Here is a 16,883-nt window from a genome sequence, read left to right on the forward strand (position 1 = left end):
TTCATTCCAATTTGTTTGTAGAATGTTTGCATGGAGGTTATATGACACTCGCTATTTATTAAGCATTCATTCTGAATCCTACCAGCAAAACAGTGATAACCAGAAAGCACCCAAAGAATGTAAATGACTACACAAGGATGCACTTTTAAATTTAACCAGAGTTAAGATTAGCTACCTTGGATGGGTCTGTGCCTTTTTGGGATATGCACCCATTCTGCTCTGGCACCCAGGCCACCCCTTACCTGACACCTCTTATCCTGCCTCTCCTTCTTCTTTCTAGAGACAGACCATTCCCACTCTCACTCCCACTATAGCTTGTTGCAAAGTGTCACCTGAAAGACAACCACTCCAGCAATTCTATCTCTCTCATCTACCTAAAGGGCAGACCACTATGTCCCTAAGAAAATCCACTGATCTACGAAACACCATTAGCAATTACGTACATAACTGAACACAAAAATCTAATTCACTTTGACTGAAATGAGATCTCATTCTTTCTAAATGATTAAGATATTAATTCAGATATTTTAATACCACACAGAGATCCTAAAATATACAGAGTGTTAAATAAGATTCAGTCTCAGCAACACTGCTTTCCTACAGAGGGGACTGGCACTGAGGAACAGAAGCTCAAATGGAAATAATGCAATTTTGAGTGCATTATTCCCTGCCCATATCTTTTCACCGTGAATTAATAGATGTGGCAAATAGACATGTATGGCTAATTTTGATGGAAAGCGTACTTCTGACTAACGCATTACAGACATTGTTCATCCTAGTTAAACTATCACCCCTCAGCTGTGGAACTGCTATGCTCTTGGGTTATCCACTTCCATTGCAAGGAAAGGAGCACTGCACATGGTTTAGCTGCCCTACTAAGAATATTATGGATAATCTCTTGCAGTCTGCAGTCAGGTTGTTTCATTTCAGTGTGTTCAGGTTCTCTGACTTATTGTTATTTTAATTCAACTACTATTAATCCACATTTAGAAAATTCTATACTTAAGTTCAAAGAAGAATTTAAAGTGCTTCTTGTTGAATTATGAAGTCACTTGAGGTCTAGTGTTATAGTATCATATGCCAAAAATAGAATAGTTCAGAGTCCCCACAATCTGGGCAGTGTCACAAACCGGTCCATGTTGTCTCACCAATACTACAAGATCAGTACCCTTATGCAAAAATAGCCATTTTTGGAAGACTGGCTGCTAAGCTTAAGGAGTGGGAAACAACTGAGCTGTGTTCTCATCTTAAGTAATTTCAATAAAATATTTTGTCAGTGCTAGCAATGGCACTAATCTACCTCTTGTTTCTATACAGATTGTTGTTGATACTCAAGTTCCTTATGAAAATGCTGGAACAGCTCAGTCAGTAAGTAGCACATGAGACTCTTAATCTCAAGGTCGTTGTGTTTGAGCCCCACATTGGACTAAAGATTCCTGCATTGCAGGGGGTTGAATTGGATGGCCCTTGTGGTCCCTTCCAACTCTATAATTGTATGATTTTATAATAGGCATTGATTGTGAGCCTCTTAAACCAGAAATAATGTCATCCAGAATATTAAAGCTTTGCACAACTGAATAGTGATTAAAATACTGTTCATTTTTACCTTTCATGCTTCATATGAACAGTTCCTATAAGCATCATTATCATAGGTTTTCCTTAAATTACTTTATTTAAAAAATCACATGTAGAAATAATGACCAGACCTTCCTTACATCCTCTGTGATTGGGTGATTCAAGGATTTTTGCTTTTGTGGTGTTTGTTATAACATTTGAGTTCCTTCACCTTAGAACTGTTGATTCTCTTTCCTCTGTGAATCTCATTCCCAATTCAGTCAAAACACATTTATCTGGCATTCACCTGATCTTACAGGTTTTAGCTCAGTTCTTAACAGAAGTTCCAAGTATTGTGGAAATGATTAATCAGATAGAGCTCACGTGGACAACAAATATTTCTGTAAAGTAACATATAAAAACTGAAACCAAATTGTCAGTCAGTCAAAGGTATCCATGTCTAACGGCACTTTGACAAACTGCTGGTAACAGTGAAAGAAAGCATGCTTTTTATATACAGTATATTTGCTTTTACCTTGACACTTTTCTCTTTCTCTTTCAGGAGCTCTTCCATTCTGGCTGCTTTTTCTTCTAAAGTCAGTGCTTGGTTTGTCACATATTTCAGTTTACTCGCAAGACTGTCATTCTGGTCCTTTATCACGTTTAGCCTTAGCACAGATTTATAGGGTGAGAAGGAAAGTTACATATAATTTTCAACAGAAAAAACTGGAGCTAATATCTCTAACCCTCAAATTAATATAAAATACATGTAACTTATGTAATTTGCTATTTAGGACCTCTAACAACTTACTTAGTAAGGAGCCCAAATTTCAGCCATTGTTTTGATATAGTTTAAAGAAAAAATAAATCAGATTGTTTCATCACACTTAATAGCTTATCACATATTAAGATATGAATCAGTAAACACCTTTAAAGCTTTATTAAAAAAGGAATCAAGAATTTCCTGGTCAACTCTCATACTTTTCCAGAATGTAGAAGAGAATGGATGGAATACTGTACCATTCTGAGAGAATCTACAGATTGGTATGGAAAACAGAAAACAAGATAATAAATTCTAGCTGGGGAGGTAGGGGAGACAATGTTTAGCATCCAGGTAATACGGCACCTTGCCCTAAATTATGCTCCAAGTCCCAAAGTTTTCCTAAGTCTTTTAAAAAAACAACAACCAGCTAACAAAATAATGGTTCAGTAAATGTTAAATAGCCATATTTGAGAGCCAGTGTGGTGTAGTGGTTAAGAGCAGTAGACTCGTAATTTGGGGAACCAGGTTCGCGTCTCCGCTCCTCCACATGCAGCTGCTGGGTGACCTTGGGCTAGTCACACTTCTTTGAAGTCTCTCAGCCCCACCCACCTCACAGGGTGTCTGTTGTGGGGGAGGAGGGGAAAGGAGATTGTTAGCCGCTTTGAGACTCCTTCAGGTAGTGATAAAGCGGGATATCAAATCCAAACTCTTCTTCATCTTCTTCTGCCCATGCCATCGCTTTTCATCATTGTCTAAAGCATGAGTAGGCAAGCTAAGGCCCAAGGGCTGGATCCGGCCCAATCACCTTCTAAATCCAGTCCGCGGACGGTCTGGGAATCAGCGTGTTTTTACATGAGTAGAATGTGTCCTTTTATTTAAAATGCATCTCTGGGTTATTTGTGGGGTATAGGAATTTGTTCATATATTTTTTCCAAAATATAGTCCGGCCCCCCACATGGTCTGAGGGATGGTGGACCGGCCCCCTGCTGAAAAAGTTTGCTGACCCCTAGTCTAAAGTATCTATTCCTCTAGTACTTGTTACAAAAATATTTTTTAAATAACTATAGCAGTCATCTCACCATTTATAATGCCTACCTTAAAGTTTTCTCTTGGATTTCCTTTTTAAGGTTAGCTACATTCATCCTCATCGCTTCTAACTCAGAAGCAGTTCCATCCACAGTAGCTTTCAAGGTGTCCAGCTAATGGTTAAGTTTCATGAATATTCAAAACATAAGTGCTTATTCAGAGTACTCTGGTCATTTTGAAATCATGGCTGTCAGGCACCCCACCAACTTCCCACATTTGTACTGTAACACAGATTTTATTTTTTTATTACTAACAGCTATTACAAATATCACTTTGATACAGAAAACCTGCATTTCTGTCACACAAACATTCCCAATTTTAGGTGTGCACCCCTTGTTTCCATACCTTTTTACTTTAAATTTTATGTATGTTTCTCTGTGAACTTCCCATCAAAACCTTATTGAAATGAAAGAGCGTACAGTATTGGCATAAATCCTCTGCATGGCACAGATGCTGCATGTGGATGAATGTTTACTTTATGTGATTGCTGTAACTTTCCCACACAGGAGCTCAAGCTGTAACCTGATCTCCTGTCATGTGATGTTCTTTGTTCTCTTTCTACTTTCACTTTCTTCTGAACTGGAGAGTGATGGCTGAACACACACTCTCTGAATAAACGTAGATTAGCACCTACGATTGTTTGCTGTCTTCTTTACCGAAGCCAGTGGCAATAGTAAGAATATTGGTGATTAACACCCCAATATTCCAACAGTGGTAGCAGAGTTCTGGCAGAGCTCTGGTTGCGATCCACGGACCTCTGAAAAGCGTAAACTGGCAAGGAGGCCTCAATCTGCAGCAGCTGATCCAGAGGAATTTCGCCTGCTTGGGAGTCACCGGTTCCTGCGTTCCAGGGGAGGAAGAGCACGGACGTCTGCGTTCCTTATCAATGGAGCAGTGAGTAACCGGGACTGATTTATAGCGGCAATAAAACCTCTAAAGTTGCAGCTTAATTGCAGATGCCTGCCGAAAGCCTAATTTGCAGCTTCTTTGTACTTTGAAGTCAGAAGCTAGCAGTACGCTTACAGTAGCAAGATGGCTAAAGCCGGGGATTCAGATCAAACACCCAAGAGTTTGTGTCCTCTGTTAAATGACTCAAATTATGCAACGTGGAGTGTTAAAATGGAATGTGTTCTTATCCGGCAAGGACTTATTGAGTTGATTCAGAACGCACCGCCCGTTTTGCCAGGCCACAGGTGGTTGAATCGCAACGCACAGGCAAGGGCAACAATAGTTCTGCATTTGGACCCATCACAGCTGGTTCATATTCGGAACTTAGATAATGCTTATGATGTTTGGACTCATCTTCGGGACGAGCACCTTAGGTTGCGCGCCGGATCAACAACATTATTCTTTCAGAGATTAATTAATTTGCGTCTGAAGGAGGGAGGAGACTTGAGAGCCCATTTGCATCAGATGCGTCAACTACGCCAGGAGCTAGCTGACAGAAACGTCAATTTGGATGACGACATTTATTGCTTTACAGTGCTAAATAGCCTTCCCAAGTCCTATAATGCTATTGCAGCCCAGCTGGGGGCTCAAGACCCTCAGCAAATGACTGCAGCAGGAATTTATGCTTCATTGCTTAATGAGGAGGACAGGACCCGCGCACAGGCGGAGGCCAACGGGGAGCGCTACTCACCCTCACCTGGTGTATCTGCAGAGACTGCACAAGCCCTTAAAACTGTGGTCAGATGCCAGTTATGCAATATTCCTGGGCACACAGCCAAGACATGCAGACGACCCCAGAAGGACTCAGGAAGTCAACAACAGGCTTCTGGGCCTAAGGGGCGAGGCAGCGGCGGTAGTGGCAGCAGCAGCAGCAGCAGCAGCAGCAGCAGCGGCAGCAGCAAGGGCCCTACAGCACGCAAAATGCTTGTAATGCTCACTCAGCTTGATGACCAAGAAGACGACGGGTCTTATCTGATCATAGATTCGGGATCTTCGCACCATATGGTGAACGACAAGAGACTGTTCCAGACTTTTGAGAAGCTGGACTCCATCGTGTCACAGGCAGATGGCAATTCTTTGAAATCCATTGGAAAAGGAACTATTTTTCTGAAATCTCTAAATTTGAGTATCAGTAATGTGTATCTTGTTCCAGAGCTGAAGCAAAACCTTTTCAGTGTTTCTCAAATTGATGAGAAGGGGTTTGAGCTGTGTTTTCACAGGGGCACCTGTGTGATTTCTAAAGATGGAGAAGTTCTTTTGACGGGACACAGAGACAAAGATAACCTTTTCAGATTATCTTATGATAAAAGTGATGCATGTTTTAATGTTGTTGATGATTGTTTAACAGGTCCAGAGGAGCCTAAGGTGGCAAAGAAGCAACCAAGCAAGAAAGGTCTAACACGTTGTTTCCAGATCGTTTCTGCTCATGTTTTTGGTCCTATGCCGAAGTCCCTTGGCAAGGCCAAATATTATCTTCTGATAACTGACCACTTCTCTAAGTATACGTGGTTTTATCCTCTGCAAAAGCCTCAGCAGGCTATTGTGAAATTTTCTGAATTTCATGCTAAGGTTGAACTGAAACATGGTTGTAAAATTGAATGTTTGTTAACCAATGACATTCCTCTTTTTACTTCACAGGAGTTTCAAGCTTTTTTTGATGACAAAGGCATTCACCACAGGTTTGCCAAAACCCAGGCAGCTTGGGACAAAAGCTTATGTGTTAAGGTTAACACTGAGTTAGAAGCAGGCATGCAGGCGCAACTGCTGAGTTCAGGATTGTCTGAACAACTGTGGGCTAAAAGCATCTCATTTTTCCTTTACCAGTGGCTCAGACAGGTTCCTAAAGGACAGAAACGTTCTCCTTATGAGATTCTGTTCCAACAAAAGCCTGATGTGAGCAACACTAAGGTTTTTGGAACCAAAATGTGGGTGGCTTCGCTTGAGGGCAAGCCAGTCCAAGGCATTCTATTGGGTTTTGAGGAAGGTCAATGCAGAGTTATGTTGCATTCTTCCAATGAGGTGATTCTTACTCAAGAGGTAGAACACACTCCTACGCCACAAGAAACATATGTTCTTGATGAATTTCCCATAGGTGCCAATGATTTTGATGATTCCTACACTGACACAAGTGGTAGTGATAATGATTCCTTTGCTGAAGGCTCTACCCCGAGTAGCTCTGACACAGGGGAGACAGTCATACACAAAGGAACTCATGCTGTTTTTAACAGACCATCATCGGATGATGAAAAAGTGCTTGAAGCACTAGATCCACTGTTTACCATTGGTATGAGTTCTCCCAAAAGTCCTGAAGGGGAGAATCTCAGTAAACAGGATTTGCACCTCTCACGCAGGTCTGAGAGGATTAGAAGAGGACCCAAGAGGTATTCTCAGGAGTTTGCCAACACAGCAATTGCAAATTTAGCTGTGCTTAGAACTCCAAAACAGGCAGCAGTCACACAGGCTAAGCCACAACAACAGGTTGTCAAACGCAACACTGTTTCTGTCAACAGAGCAACTGCTCTGGTCCCCTGGAAGCCAAAGCTGGTCAATCCAGTCTCAGAGAGTTCCACAGCAGGAAAGTCCTATTTTGTTTATGACAACTGTCTGTTCACTTCTCTTAATGATGCTCTCACATTTGCATCTTTTTCCATTTCAGGATTCAGGGGAGATGTTAGCATAAATCCTCTGCATGGCACAGATGCTGCATGTGGATGAATGTTTACTTTATGTGATTGCTGTAACTTTCCCACACAGGAGCTCAAGCTGTAACCTGATCTCCTGTCATGTGATGTTCTTTGTTCTCTTTCTACTTTCACTTTCTTCTGAACTGGAGAGTGATGGCTGAACACACACTCTCTGAATAAACGTAGATTAGCACCTACGATTGTTTGCTGTCTTCTTTACCGAAGCCAGTGGCAATAGTAAGAATATTGGTGATTAACACCCCAATATTCCAACAGTTTCCATACCTTTTTACTTTAAATTTTATGTATGTTTCTCTGTGAACTTCCCATCAAAACCTTATTGAAATGAAAGAGCGTACAGTATTGGCTTTTTCTCAGTTTATGCTACTTGATTGTGAAGTGCAGTTTGGCTGGAATAAACTACAAAGTCCACTCCAGTGGACTAAGTCCACAGAATTCCCTTCACTAGGCCACGAATGTTGAACTTAGGATCTGGGTGACTCAAGTTCAAATAGGTGCTGAGCCACAAACTCAGGTGGTTGCCAAGCCAAAGTTTCCCATATTGAAAATGGAAATATTGATGACGTTCAGCACAAGACTGATGTACTGGCGGGAAAGATAAAACTTTTACAAAATTGGAACTTCTAGAAGTTAATTACAGTCATAGTCATGATAAATTCTAAAATTTGGGGCTAGATTTTATAGCCATGTGGGATTTTAGTTGCGTGCATAAAATTAAATTGAAAGGTGAAACAAGAGAGTAAACCTATTACTTCAGTTGACAAAAGATGATAAGTTGACAAAGCATCATGGGCATTTTTACAGCTTTCCCAATTCAAATGCCAATGCCCAAAGTCTGAACCCCTGGGCAAATGTCACATATGTTTAAATATCCCTTATATGCACTGACCTTAACAAGTTTTGATTATAACTTCCTCTGAGATATCTATTAGTAAACATCAGACATAATGGAACTATCAGTTCTAGAAAGGTGTCTTCATTTTGCTGCCCTTTAACTTTCTCAGGTTTACAGCATATTTCTGCTATGACAGCATGGGCAGACATTTTGTTCCAAAGTAACATTAAACTGAAAAAGATTAAAGTCTCCATACTATATATGATGTTAAAATTACCTCATCCTGGAACTGATTTCGATTGGCCTCCTCTTTTTGGTAATCTAGCCTCAGTTTGGTAGCTAGCCGAACAGCCATGGCAATTCTCTTCTCGTACTCCATGTTATTACCGCTCTCATTTGCCAAAAACTGAACCTTGTCTTTAAGCAAACTTTCCTTTGCACGGATTGCCCGCCTTGCCTGTGCTAAAAGCTAGGGACAGAAAAATATACAAATCAGTTGTAACCATGCTGCTGGATCAACAAACCAAGAACCACAAAAAAGTTAAATTTGTTGTTTAGGCGACTGTTTGTTTTTTTTCTTGCTTTAACAGGTTATGGTGCGAAAACCATTGGTACGAATATAGTCCACATTTTCCCCAGAATCTGGCTTGTATAAAACCTGAGTACAGTCTTTAGTTGTGCACTTATAGGTAGAGAAGGTGTGATTTAAGATGAGGCCTTGGGAACCACAGAGAGCTTTATACCTGAAGGAGCGTCTCCACCTCCATCGCTCTGCCCGGACACTGAGGTCCAGTGCCGAGGGCCTTCTGGCGGTTCCCTCGCTGTGAGAAGCCAAGTTACAGGGAACCAGGCATAGGGTCTTCTCAGTAGTGGCACCCTCCCTGTGGAATGCCCTCCCACCAGATGTCAAAAAGAAAAATAACTACCAGACTTCAGGACATCTGAAGGCAGCCCTGTTTAGGGAAGCTTTTAATCTTTAAGAAATTAGTGTATTTTAATATTTCTGTTGGAAGCCGCCCAGAATGGCTGGGGAAACCCAGCCAGATGGGCGGGGTATAAATAATAAATTATTATTACTATTAGTAGTAGTAGTAGAAGTAGTAATTTTTGTAAAAAGATCACCTGCCCTTCTCAATAGGTGGCACTGGTTGCCCAGTATTATTCTGTGTGAGACGAGTCTAGAGGTTGCATGTTTTTTAAATTGTGCCAGAGATTTATGACAAATTTTCCTTCCAAAGAGAACTCATTTTACGAGTATGGTCTATATTTTGGGGCAGCTTATATTCAGACCAATATGATAAAACCCGTATGACATTCAGCTCTTTAGGAAATGGAAGCCCAGATGACATTACATATATTAAGAGATCAAAAAGCCAGAAAATAGTTTACCAAGGCACACTTATCTATTTCTTGATCTCTTTTCTGCATTTGTTCTATGGTGCTCTCCCACTGCCTGATAAGTTCTTGTCTTTCATGATGAACCCTGCGGAAATCTTCAGCTGTCTTATCCAGCTCTATCTGTAAAGAGAAGCGGAAACTACTAACAATGTATACCAGGTATAAGAAACACTTGAAGTATTACTGCAAAACACATTCTCCAGTGGACAAACCTGAGCAGCCAAGGTCTCTGTAAGCTCATTGTCAAGAATTCTGCGTCTGTTATTACATTGTACAGTCAGCATTTCGATCTGTAGAGTTAACATCTGAAAAGATAATGAAACATACTATTAAAAGTACTGAACTCTAATTATAAAATACAGTTAGAAGTTAATAAAGCATTACCACTGCCACATTTTCAGAAAACCTAAGGTCATAAAATCCTAAGGCTAGGAAGGACTCAAAGATTATATGGACCATCTACTTATAACTCCATCGGAAATATCCAATGTGGCTGTTTTGCTCGGGCAACAGAATACCACTTTGCACAAACAAACCTCTTCTCCTCCATTCTGCACCCCATCCCTCATAATCCACTCCAGATTTTCATATTTGATATTGTCTTATTTTGTTGTAAAATGCCCTGTTAATAAACAAATAATAGTTGCAAACATCCATGTTTCGCATCTCATGTCTTACTACAGCACTACATCTCTTTCCCATCCAACCAGATGCTGCAAGTAATATGGTCTTGCGGGACTGGGGGGGGGGGGTGTTACAAGTGAACTTTTAGTAAAATGTATACATACTTGCAATTTGCTATCATCTTGCTGTGCATACTTCTGGATTGCAACTGCATCATTGTCTTTGCGTGCAGACTCTTCTAACCAAGCCTCCAAAGCTTGTTGGTCCCAGTTCATTTGGCATCTTAAGGCTTCCAGCTTCTGAGTCACTTTGAAAATATTGTTCTAATATAGTAGGAAGGAAAAAGTTTAAAAGGAAATGTAATAAAAATCATACAATATCATATTTTTATTAGCCCAACAAACAACTTGAGGCTGCTTACCTGGGGGAAATATTGAGTTTGAATACTGTCAGAATCAGTTTTGTGTATCTTGGTTCTCTACCTTATCCCCGTCCAGTAATCTTAAATCCTACTCTGAAGACTAGTCTGAAGACAGAGTTACAGTAGATGGGAGTGATGGGCCCGAGTAAATAAAATCAGGTTGCATTTATGACAGAGGACTTTGACCAACTTATCATGTTGATAGGACTGCTTCCAAGAAGGGTAAGGGGACAGACAATCTGCTTCCAAATCTTTCCTATATATGTGTATTTGTGCCAGACATGACGTGACAGTCACATGTGTTTTAAGCATGTATCTACCCTGTTCATATAAACCAGAACTGGAAGTGGATCTACTACTTTACAGCAAAAGAGGTGAGTGGAGAAGGGGACAAAAACCAATCCCCTTTTTCAACCTTACTTCTATATTGCTTTAAACATTTTTTCTCTCTGTCCAACTAGTTTCCGGCATTGGAGCTGGCTAGGGGAAATTGCATAAAAGCAGAGACACAGCTGACATGTCACTCTAGTTTGACCCTTTAGGGGGAGATAATAATGACCATTAACATTGATGGGGTCCAAAGACTTGTTTTGACACTTCTTACTTCTTCTGCAAGTTTAGTGGAATTCTACACAGTGGCTTCTCATGCCATATGAGAAACTGTTTTGGAAGCACTGTTTGCTATTTGAGGGGAAACAAGCCAGATGTTTCTTGGGGTCACAGAACTAGTTTCATAGCTGTTTGGCACCTAGCCCATATTTTTTATCAGGGTTTCAAATGCAGCAGGGTGGCTATGATAAAAATCATAATATTGTAAAACCCTCTACAGGCACGATAAAACATCAATACAGCATAACAATAATATGCATAAAATCATCTGTTACTACAAATCCATGCCAAACACCAACTGTTATTGAGGGAGCAATCCTATGCACAAGAAACTCACATAAAGCAAGCCCAGGAAACTAATGCAGCATAAAGTTATACCAGATCTAAACCTCATCTGGCAGCAGGCTGTGTTTGCCTAAGCGTGGCAGAGGGAAAACAAGCCTTTAAAATACCGGTAGTGTGCTGGGTTGCCAAAGCACGTGACCAAGATGAATGGGTTTAGGATGCAGATGAAGTCCTCCCTCTCTGGTCCCACTTCTGCCATGCCTCTGAACTGCCCCATTTGAGGAATTTACACTGGCCTAAGGTTACACCCAGCTTTGGCTCAGTTGGGATGAACAAGTTATGTAGGCTTATCTTTGGCTAAGCCTCTGAATTCATTGCTGTGCTGCTGGGAAGGACAAGCCCCTCTTAGAATGTAAATACGGTGAACTCCCCCTTCATTGAATGCTTCAGGTGTAAATATGTGTGAATAAACCATATTTCTAAGACACACAAACTCTGCTGTGTCTCATTTTTCCAAGGAATCACAAACCCTGGTTAAGTGCGAAGAACCCGGAATCTATTGCTACTGCTCAGCAAAGATTAGGGTGGCCTGTAACAATATTTACTCACTTCATTTATGGGTTACACCTCATAAAACATCCCAAAGCAATTCAACAATTGCACAATATGAGTGCCTCAATATGAGACTGCTTCTTATTAAGTACAGTTTTGCCCCAAGTAAACAGTTCCTGGAAAATCAACTGATAAGCAGGGACCGACTGTAGGTCAGCAATAGAGAACATGTTTTGCATGCCCAAGGTCCCAGATTCAATCCCAAACATCTATTGTCAGTTACTGTAAACAGAACTGAGCTAGATGAACTAAATGTCTGACAGCTTTTAAAGTTTCTAATCAACCATGTTAAAGTGACCTGTACTGTTAAACCAATATAGTAGTTCAGATAACCATTTCCATATTGTACCCTAATCTTGCATTAAAAACCTTAAATACTAGGATCATTAAAATACTTTAGGAGGGAATGCTGCAAAAAATAGTACAAATATCAAAACTGTTGCTGTGTGAAGTCCTTTGTTTGATGTAGCTGAGAAGCTCAGTGCAAGAATAGCAGCAGAGAAACCTTCCAACTTTAGGAATATATTTTTCAGATATGTGACGAAATACTTGAAACATACTTCTTGACTATTTTTCTTCTCTCGTAATGAAACCATTTCATTCTCTAGTCTTTGAATCTCGCTTTTCAGTCGCCCCACTTCTCTTTCTGCGAGGGATTTAAAATGCTGCTCAGTTTCAATTTCATTCTGCCTGGCTCTGAAAAGAGACTAAAGAGAAAGGCAATTAATTATTTTTCAGGGTTAACAAGCAGTGATGATTTAAAGGCACATTTTGTTTTTGTTTCCTTTTTAGAAGAAATGGAAGTTAAAAATGGATGGAAACTTATAAAACATACAACTAAGGAGTTCCACTTCAGTAAATATCCAATAACCTTTCTGATAGGTATTTAGACTTACAAAGGTATGAGTTCGTATAACAAAAGATCCAGCATTTTCTCTTGAAGCAGTTTCCTATGGTTAGCTATCCAAGTGATGCAAACATTTCAAATGAGATTTTGAATCCATTATTTTATTTTTCTATAGTTCTCTAGAGCAGAACAAATGTAGTGTTAATTATATTCATGTGGGTTTCTCTACCAATTTGGAGTCTATTTCATCCAAAAAACAATAACTGCAGCAAACATATTAATATCATGAGCTGCTATATGAATTAACTGACAGAAATTATTAACTGTCATGATTAATAATCATTTATTTTTCCAGATAAAATGTTCCATTTCTTACAAAGAAGTTCTGTAATCTTATCTAGAACCAGCATAATAAATATAACCAGTTAGAAGATCTCTCGTTTTTGCTAGAATCCCTTTGACTTATAAAAATCCATTAAATATTTATGTGCCTACACTATCAATGATATCATTTTGCTTATACCATTTCTTTTGTAAATATTATGAACCATCCATGCATTGCCTACTGACAAATGAGGAATACAACTCATTTAAAAATTATGTTTGGAAATAATAAATGCAAAACACAAGCAACAATGATAAACTATGAGCATAAATAACAATGATCAACACCCCTTTTCTGTTTCATGTACCCTGATCTTATCCATGTTTACTCAGAAGTGAACCCTACAGAGTTAAATGTGTCTTATTTCCATATAATTGCACACAGGATTACAGCTCTGCATAACAATCCTAGGCATATTTCCTTAGAAGCAATTCCATTAAGTTTATTTATGCTTAATAACTGTGCATAGGATGGCAGTCCTGAAAGGCAACATTTCTAGTTAGTGTCTGGGTGGGATGGAATCTTATGTTTACTACCTTGAAGGGAAGAAAGATGGGTATATTTAGATAAAATTGAAATCCTGTGCCAATTTAGTTGGGAGTATGCCTCACTGAACACAGTGGGATTTACGTATATTCCAGCGTATAAGACGACTGGACATATAAGATGACCCCCCAACTTTTCCAGTTAAAATATAGAGTTTGGGATATATTCGCCGTAAAAGAAATACAACCCGGCATATAAGACAACCCCCGACTTTTGAGAAGATTTTCCTGGGTTAAAAAGTAGTCTTATACGCAGGAATATACAGTACTTCAAAATAAACATGCATAGGACTACATTACACATGTATTTCACCAAAGAAGAGCTATTAAGCATCTACCTGTGTCAAATTAAACTCCTGCCTGACGTTCTTCAAATGTGATGTCATTGCAGCAATACGGTCTTCAAAGTCAGTCAACTGATTTTGTAAGTTTGCCTTTTCTTTTTGCAATTTTTGCAGCTGTAAACAAAATTCAATATATTTTAGTGTTATAAAATATTAGAAGTATTAGAAGATCAGAAGATGGTCAAGTCTTTTAGATACTATTGCATTTAGAGGTGGGAAAGAAAAACCACAAAGTATGAACATATTTGGTGATTTGTTCAGAAATAAATTCACATTATCCCCACTAGCAACCCAGCATGTTTCACAGTATTCCCCTTACCAGCTGTTTATATCACCACAGCTTCAATTTGTCAGATATGTTTGTTTGTGTACACACCAAGATATGTTGACAAGGTGGAGATGACTTTACCCCATGCAAAGGTGTTCATACTTTGGCTAGAAACGAATTAGCAATTAAGAAAGGCTTCAGGATCCAATCAGTGTGAAACTGTTTTAAGAAACAATACATCAAACAGTAGCATTTTACACCAAATTTCAGGATATATATGCATTAAACGCCCAGCACTGGAAATATACAGTAAATGGGAATGTCAGCACAGCCATCCATAAAATATATCCACTTTTAAAGGCAAGTTAACCCCACTTCCTTCCCTGTTTGCCATACTTTGCCACAGTTTAACCAATACACGCATCCTAACCCTGTGTAAAAATAGATTTAGGCTGGGTTGGATATAAAATTTGTGCGTGCAAGAGACTGGACAAACTCCAACCATAATGCATTTATAATGGAATTTACTGCCACATGGTGTTTAGCCTAAATGGCCTTTTAAAATGATTACATAAATGCATGGAAAATTACTCTCTTAACACCTATTAGCTATTATAGCTAACTTGGAACCTTCATGTCCTAAGTCATTTCATCTCTGAATACCATATGCTGGGCACAAACAATAAAGGCCGCCTTTACACCCAGCTCATGTTCCTACCTCATCTGGTTAGCCAGTGGAGGAAACAGAACGCTGAACTAAAATAAGCAGATGGACCTTTACTCTGACCAATTACGGACAGCTCTGGAAATATAAATATAAAGAGCAGAACACAGCCCTACGAGGCACCATACTACATCAGCACAATGTTTCCCAAACCCCTGGTGGTTGAGGCATGCTTTATTTTCTCCTCTGAATTCAAGGAACTCTTCGCTCTTGCCCTTGAAGAAAATTCCTATTTTGAACCGCCTCTGCTCTGCACTAGTCACTCTGCATTGGAAGGCAGCAAGCCCAAAGTAGATGTACTCATGCAGAGATGGAGCAGCAGCCTCACAGGTCTATTAACAGCTCTTAGCCATGACAGCTAAATGCTCTGAGGCAGTATATGCCTCTGAACACCAGTTGCTGCGGGGAGGCACAGAGGGACCTGCTGCTTGTAATCCAGCTTTAGATAGACCCCTAAGTGTGACTGAAGGCCTAGAAGCAAGCAAGGCTCTTCTTTAAATTCGCTTCCAGTGCCATGTTGCTGCATCTCTGTACTGGGGAAAGACTCAAATGTCCCCATCACACCCTATGCAAATAGGAGACACACATCTTTCACACACACAGAGCATCCCTGGAAGTAGAGTTTGACAGGAAGAATTTATGTGCCAGAGCTGTAAAAAAAATAATGCAATGAGAAAACAGGCGGACTCTTTTTGGGGTTTTTTTTGGGGGGGGATTCTTTGGTTTCAATTCTTCTATCAGCAATAGTTGTGACACATTAAGCACATAGTTGAGGAAATTCCTGCACTTGGGGGTGGGGGCTGGTCAGCCAAAATCACCCAAGCCACACCACACTTTCCAGGAGATCCCCCTCGAATAACATTTGGAGGGGGGGGGCTTTATTTTTAATTTTTTAATTTTAAAAACTCGTTTTTAATTGGCATCACAGAAATGTAGAGTTAGAAGGAACCCTAAGGGTAATCTAGTCCAACCCCCTACAATGCAAGAATCTCAACCGAAGGACTCAGGGGACAGATAGCCATCCAACCTCTGCTTAAAAATTTCCAAGGGAGGAGAGTCCGCAGACTCCTGAGGGAGGCCGTTCCACCGTAGACCAGCTCTCACTGCCGGGAAGTTCTTCTTTGTAACTTGAATCCACTGGTTCGAGTCCTACCCTCCGGAGCATGGGACACCCCTGGAGATATGTGAAAAGGTGGGTATATTTCCTCTTTCCCAGGTTAAACATATGCCAATCCTTCAACCGTTCCTCATCAGGCTGGGCTTCCAGACCCTTCATCATCTTGGTTCCAGCTTGTCCATGTCCTTATTCAATGATGGCGCCCCAAAATGGGACAAAGCACTCCAGGTGTGGCCTGACCAAGGCAGACTCAGCGATGGAGCCGAGGGGGCTTGGAAGAGGGCCCCGCGCGCTCCACCCCCCACCCCCACCCCTTGCTTCTCTTACCCCCACCCCACCCAGTGCCGCCAACTCGCCTCGTCCTCCAGAGCCTTGTTTTCCGCGCTGGCCACGGGGATGGCGAAGCCGTCGTCCCAGTCGAGCTCGGCCAGTATCGAAGCGGTGGATTCGCCTCCGCCATGGCCGCGGCCGCCGAGGGCGCTCATGGTGTCCCTTCCTCAGCTCGGGCTCCCGCCGCCGCCGCCGCCGCCGCCACCGGCCCTGAGCAAAGCGAGACGCGCGCCGTTGGTTGTCTTGGCAACGGCCGGCGCGAGGCCTTGGCAACCGCCGCGCAGGCAGGCAGGCCTCATCCTGGCTGGGCCGGCGGGTTTATAAAGCCAAGCGCGGTGCTACCGTATGGGGGTGGGATTCTCCCTCCGCCCCCTCCTCTCATAAAACTTGGGGTCCGGAGGGTGGGGTGGCGGCGGCGGCTGGGCAACACGAGGCGCCTCCAGACGAGTGTTTATATAGTGTCCCTCGTGCCTATGAACATTT

General features: G+C 41.1%; 1 protein-coding gene across 2 annotated transcripts in view; it reads right to left on the reverse strand.

The window, feature by feature from the left end:
* Nucleotides 1–16,616, reverse strand: part of CCDC39 (coiled-coil domain 39 molecular ruler complex subunit) — a 33,558-nt gene extending 16,942 nt beyond the window's left edge. The window contains exons 1-9 of one of the 2 annotated variants that reach the window (XM_060274352.2): nucleotides 16,427–16,616; nucleotides 13,956–14,075; nucleotides 12,401–12,547; nucleotides 10,078–10,236; nucleotides 9,502–9,594; nucleotides 9,281–9,409; nucleotides 8,169–8,360; nucleotides 3,413–3,516; nucleotides 2,090–2,222 (exon numbers count right to left, since the gene is read on the reverse strand). In XM_060274352.2, coding sequence (XP_060130335.1) covers nucleotides 2,090–2,222; nucleotides 3,413–3,516; nucleotides 8,169–8,360; nucleotides 9,281–9,409; nucleotides 9,502–9,594; nucleotides 10,078–10,236; nucleotides 12,401–12,547; nucleotides 13,956–14,075; nucleotides 16,427–16,555 — 1,206 coding nt within the window. In that variant the 5' untranslated portion in view covers nucleotides 16,556–16,616. Of the gene's footprint in view, nucleotides 1–2,089; nucleotides 2,223–3,412; nucleotides 3,517–8,168; nucleotides 8,361–9,280; nucleotides 9,410–9,501; nucleotides 9,595–10,077; nucleotides 10,237–12,400; nucleotides 12,548–13,955; nucleotides 14,076–15,980; nucleotides 16,323–16,426 lie in introns of those variants that run through there. The other variant, XM_088669214.1, reaches the window with a different exon arrangement.
* Between the last annotated feature and the right edge of the window lie 267 nt (nucleotides 16,617–16,883).

Source organism: Zootoca vivipara, chromosome 5, assembly GCF_965207765.1.
Source record: "Zootoca vivipara chromosome 5, rZooViv2.hap1.1, whole genome shotgun sequence".
In the NCBI taxonomy this organism is placed as follows: Eukaryota; Metazoa; Chordata; class Lepidosauria; order Squamata; family Lacertidae; genus Zootoca; species Zootoca vivipara.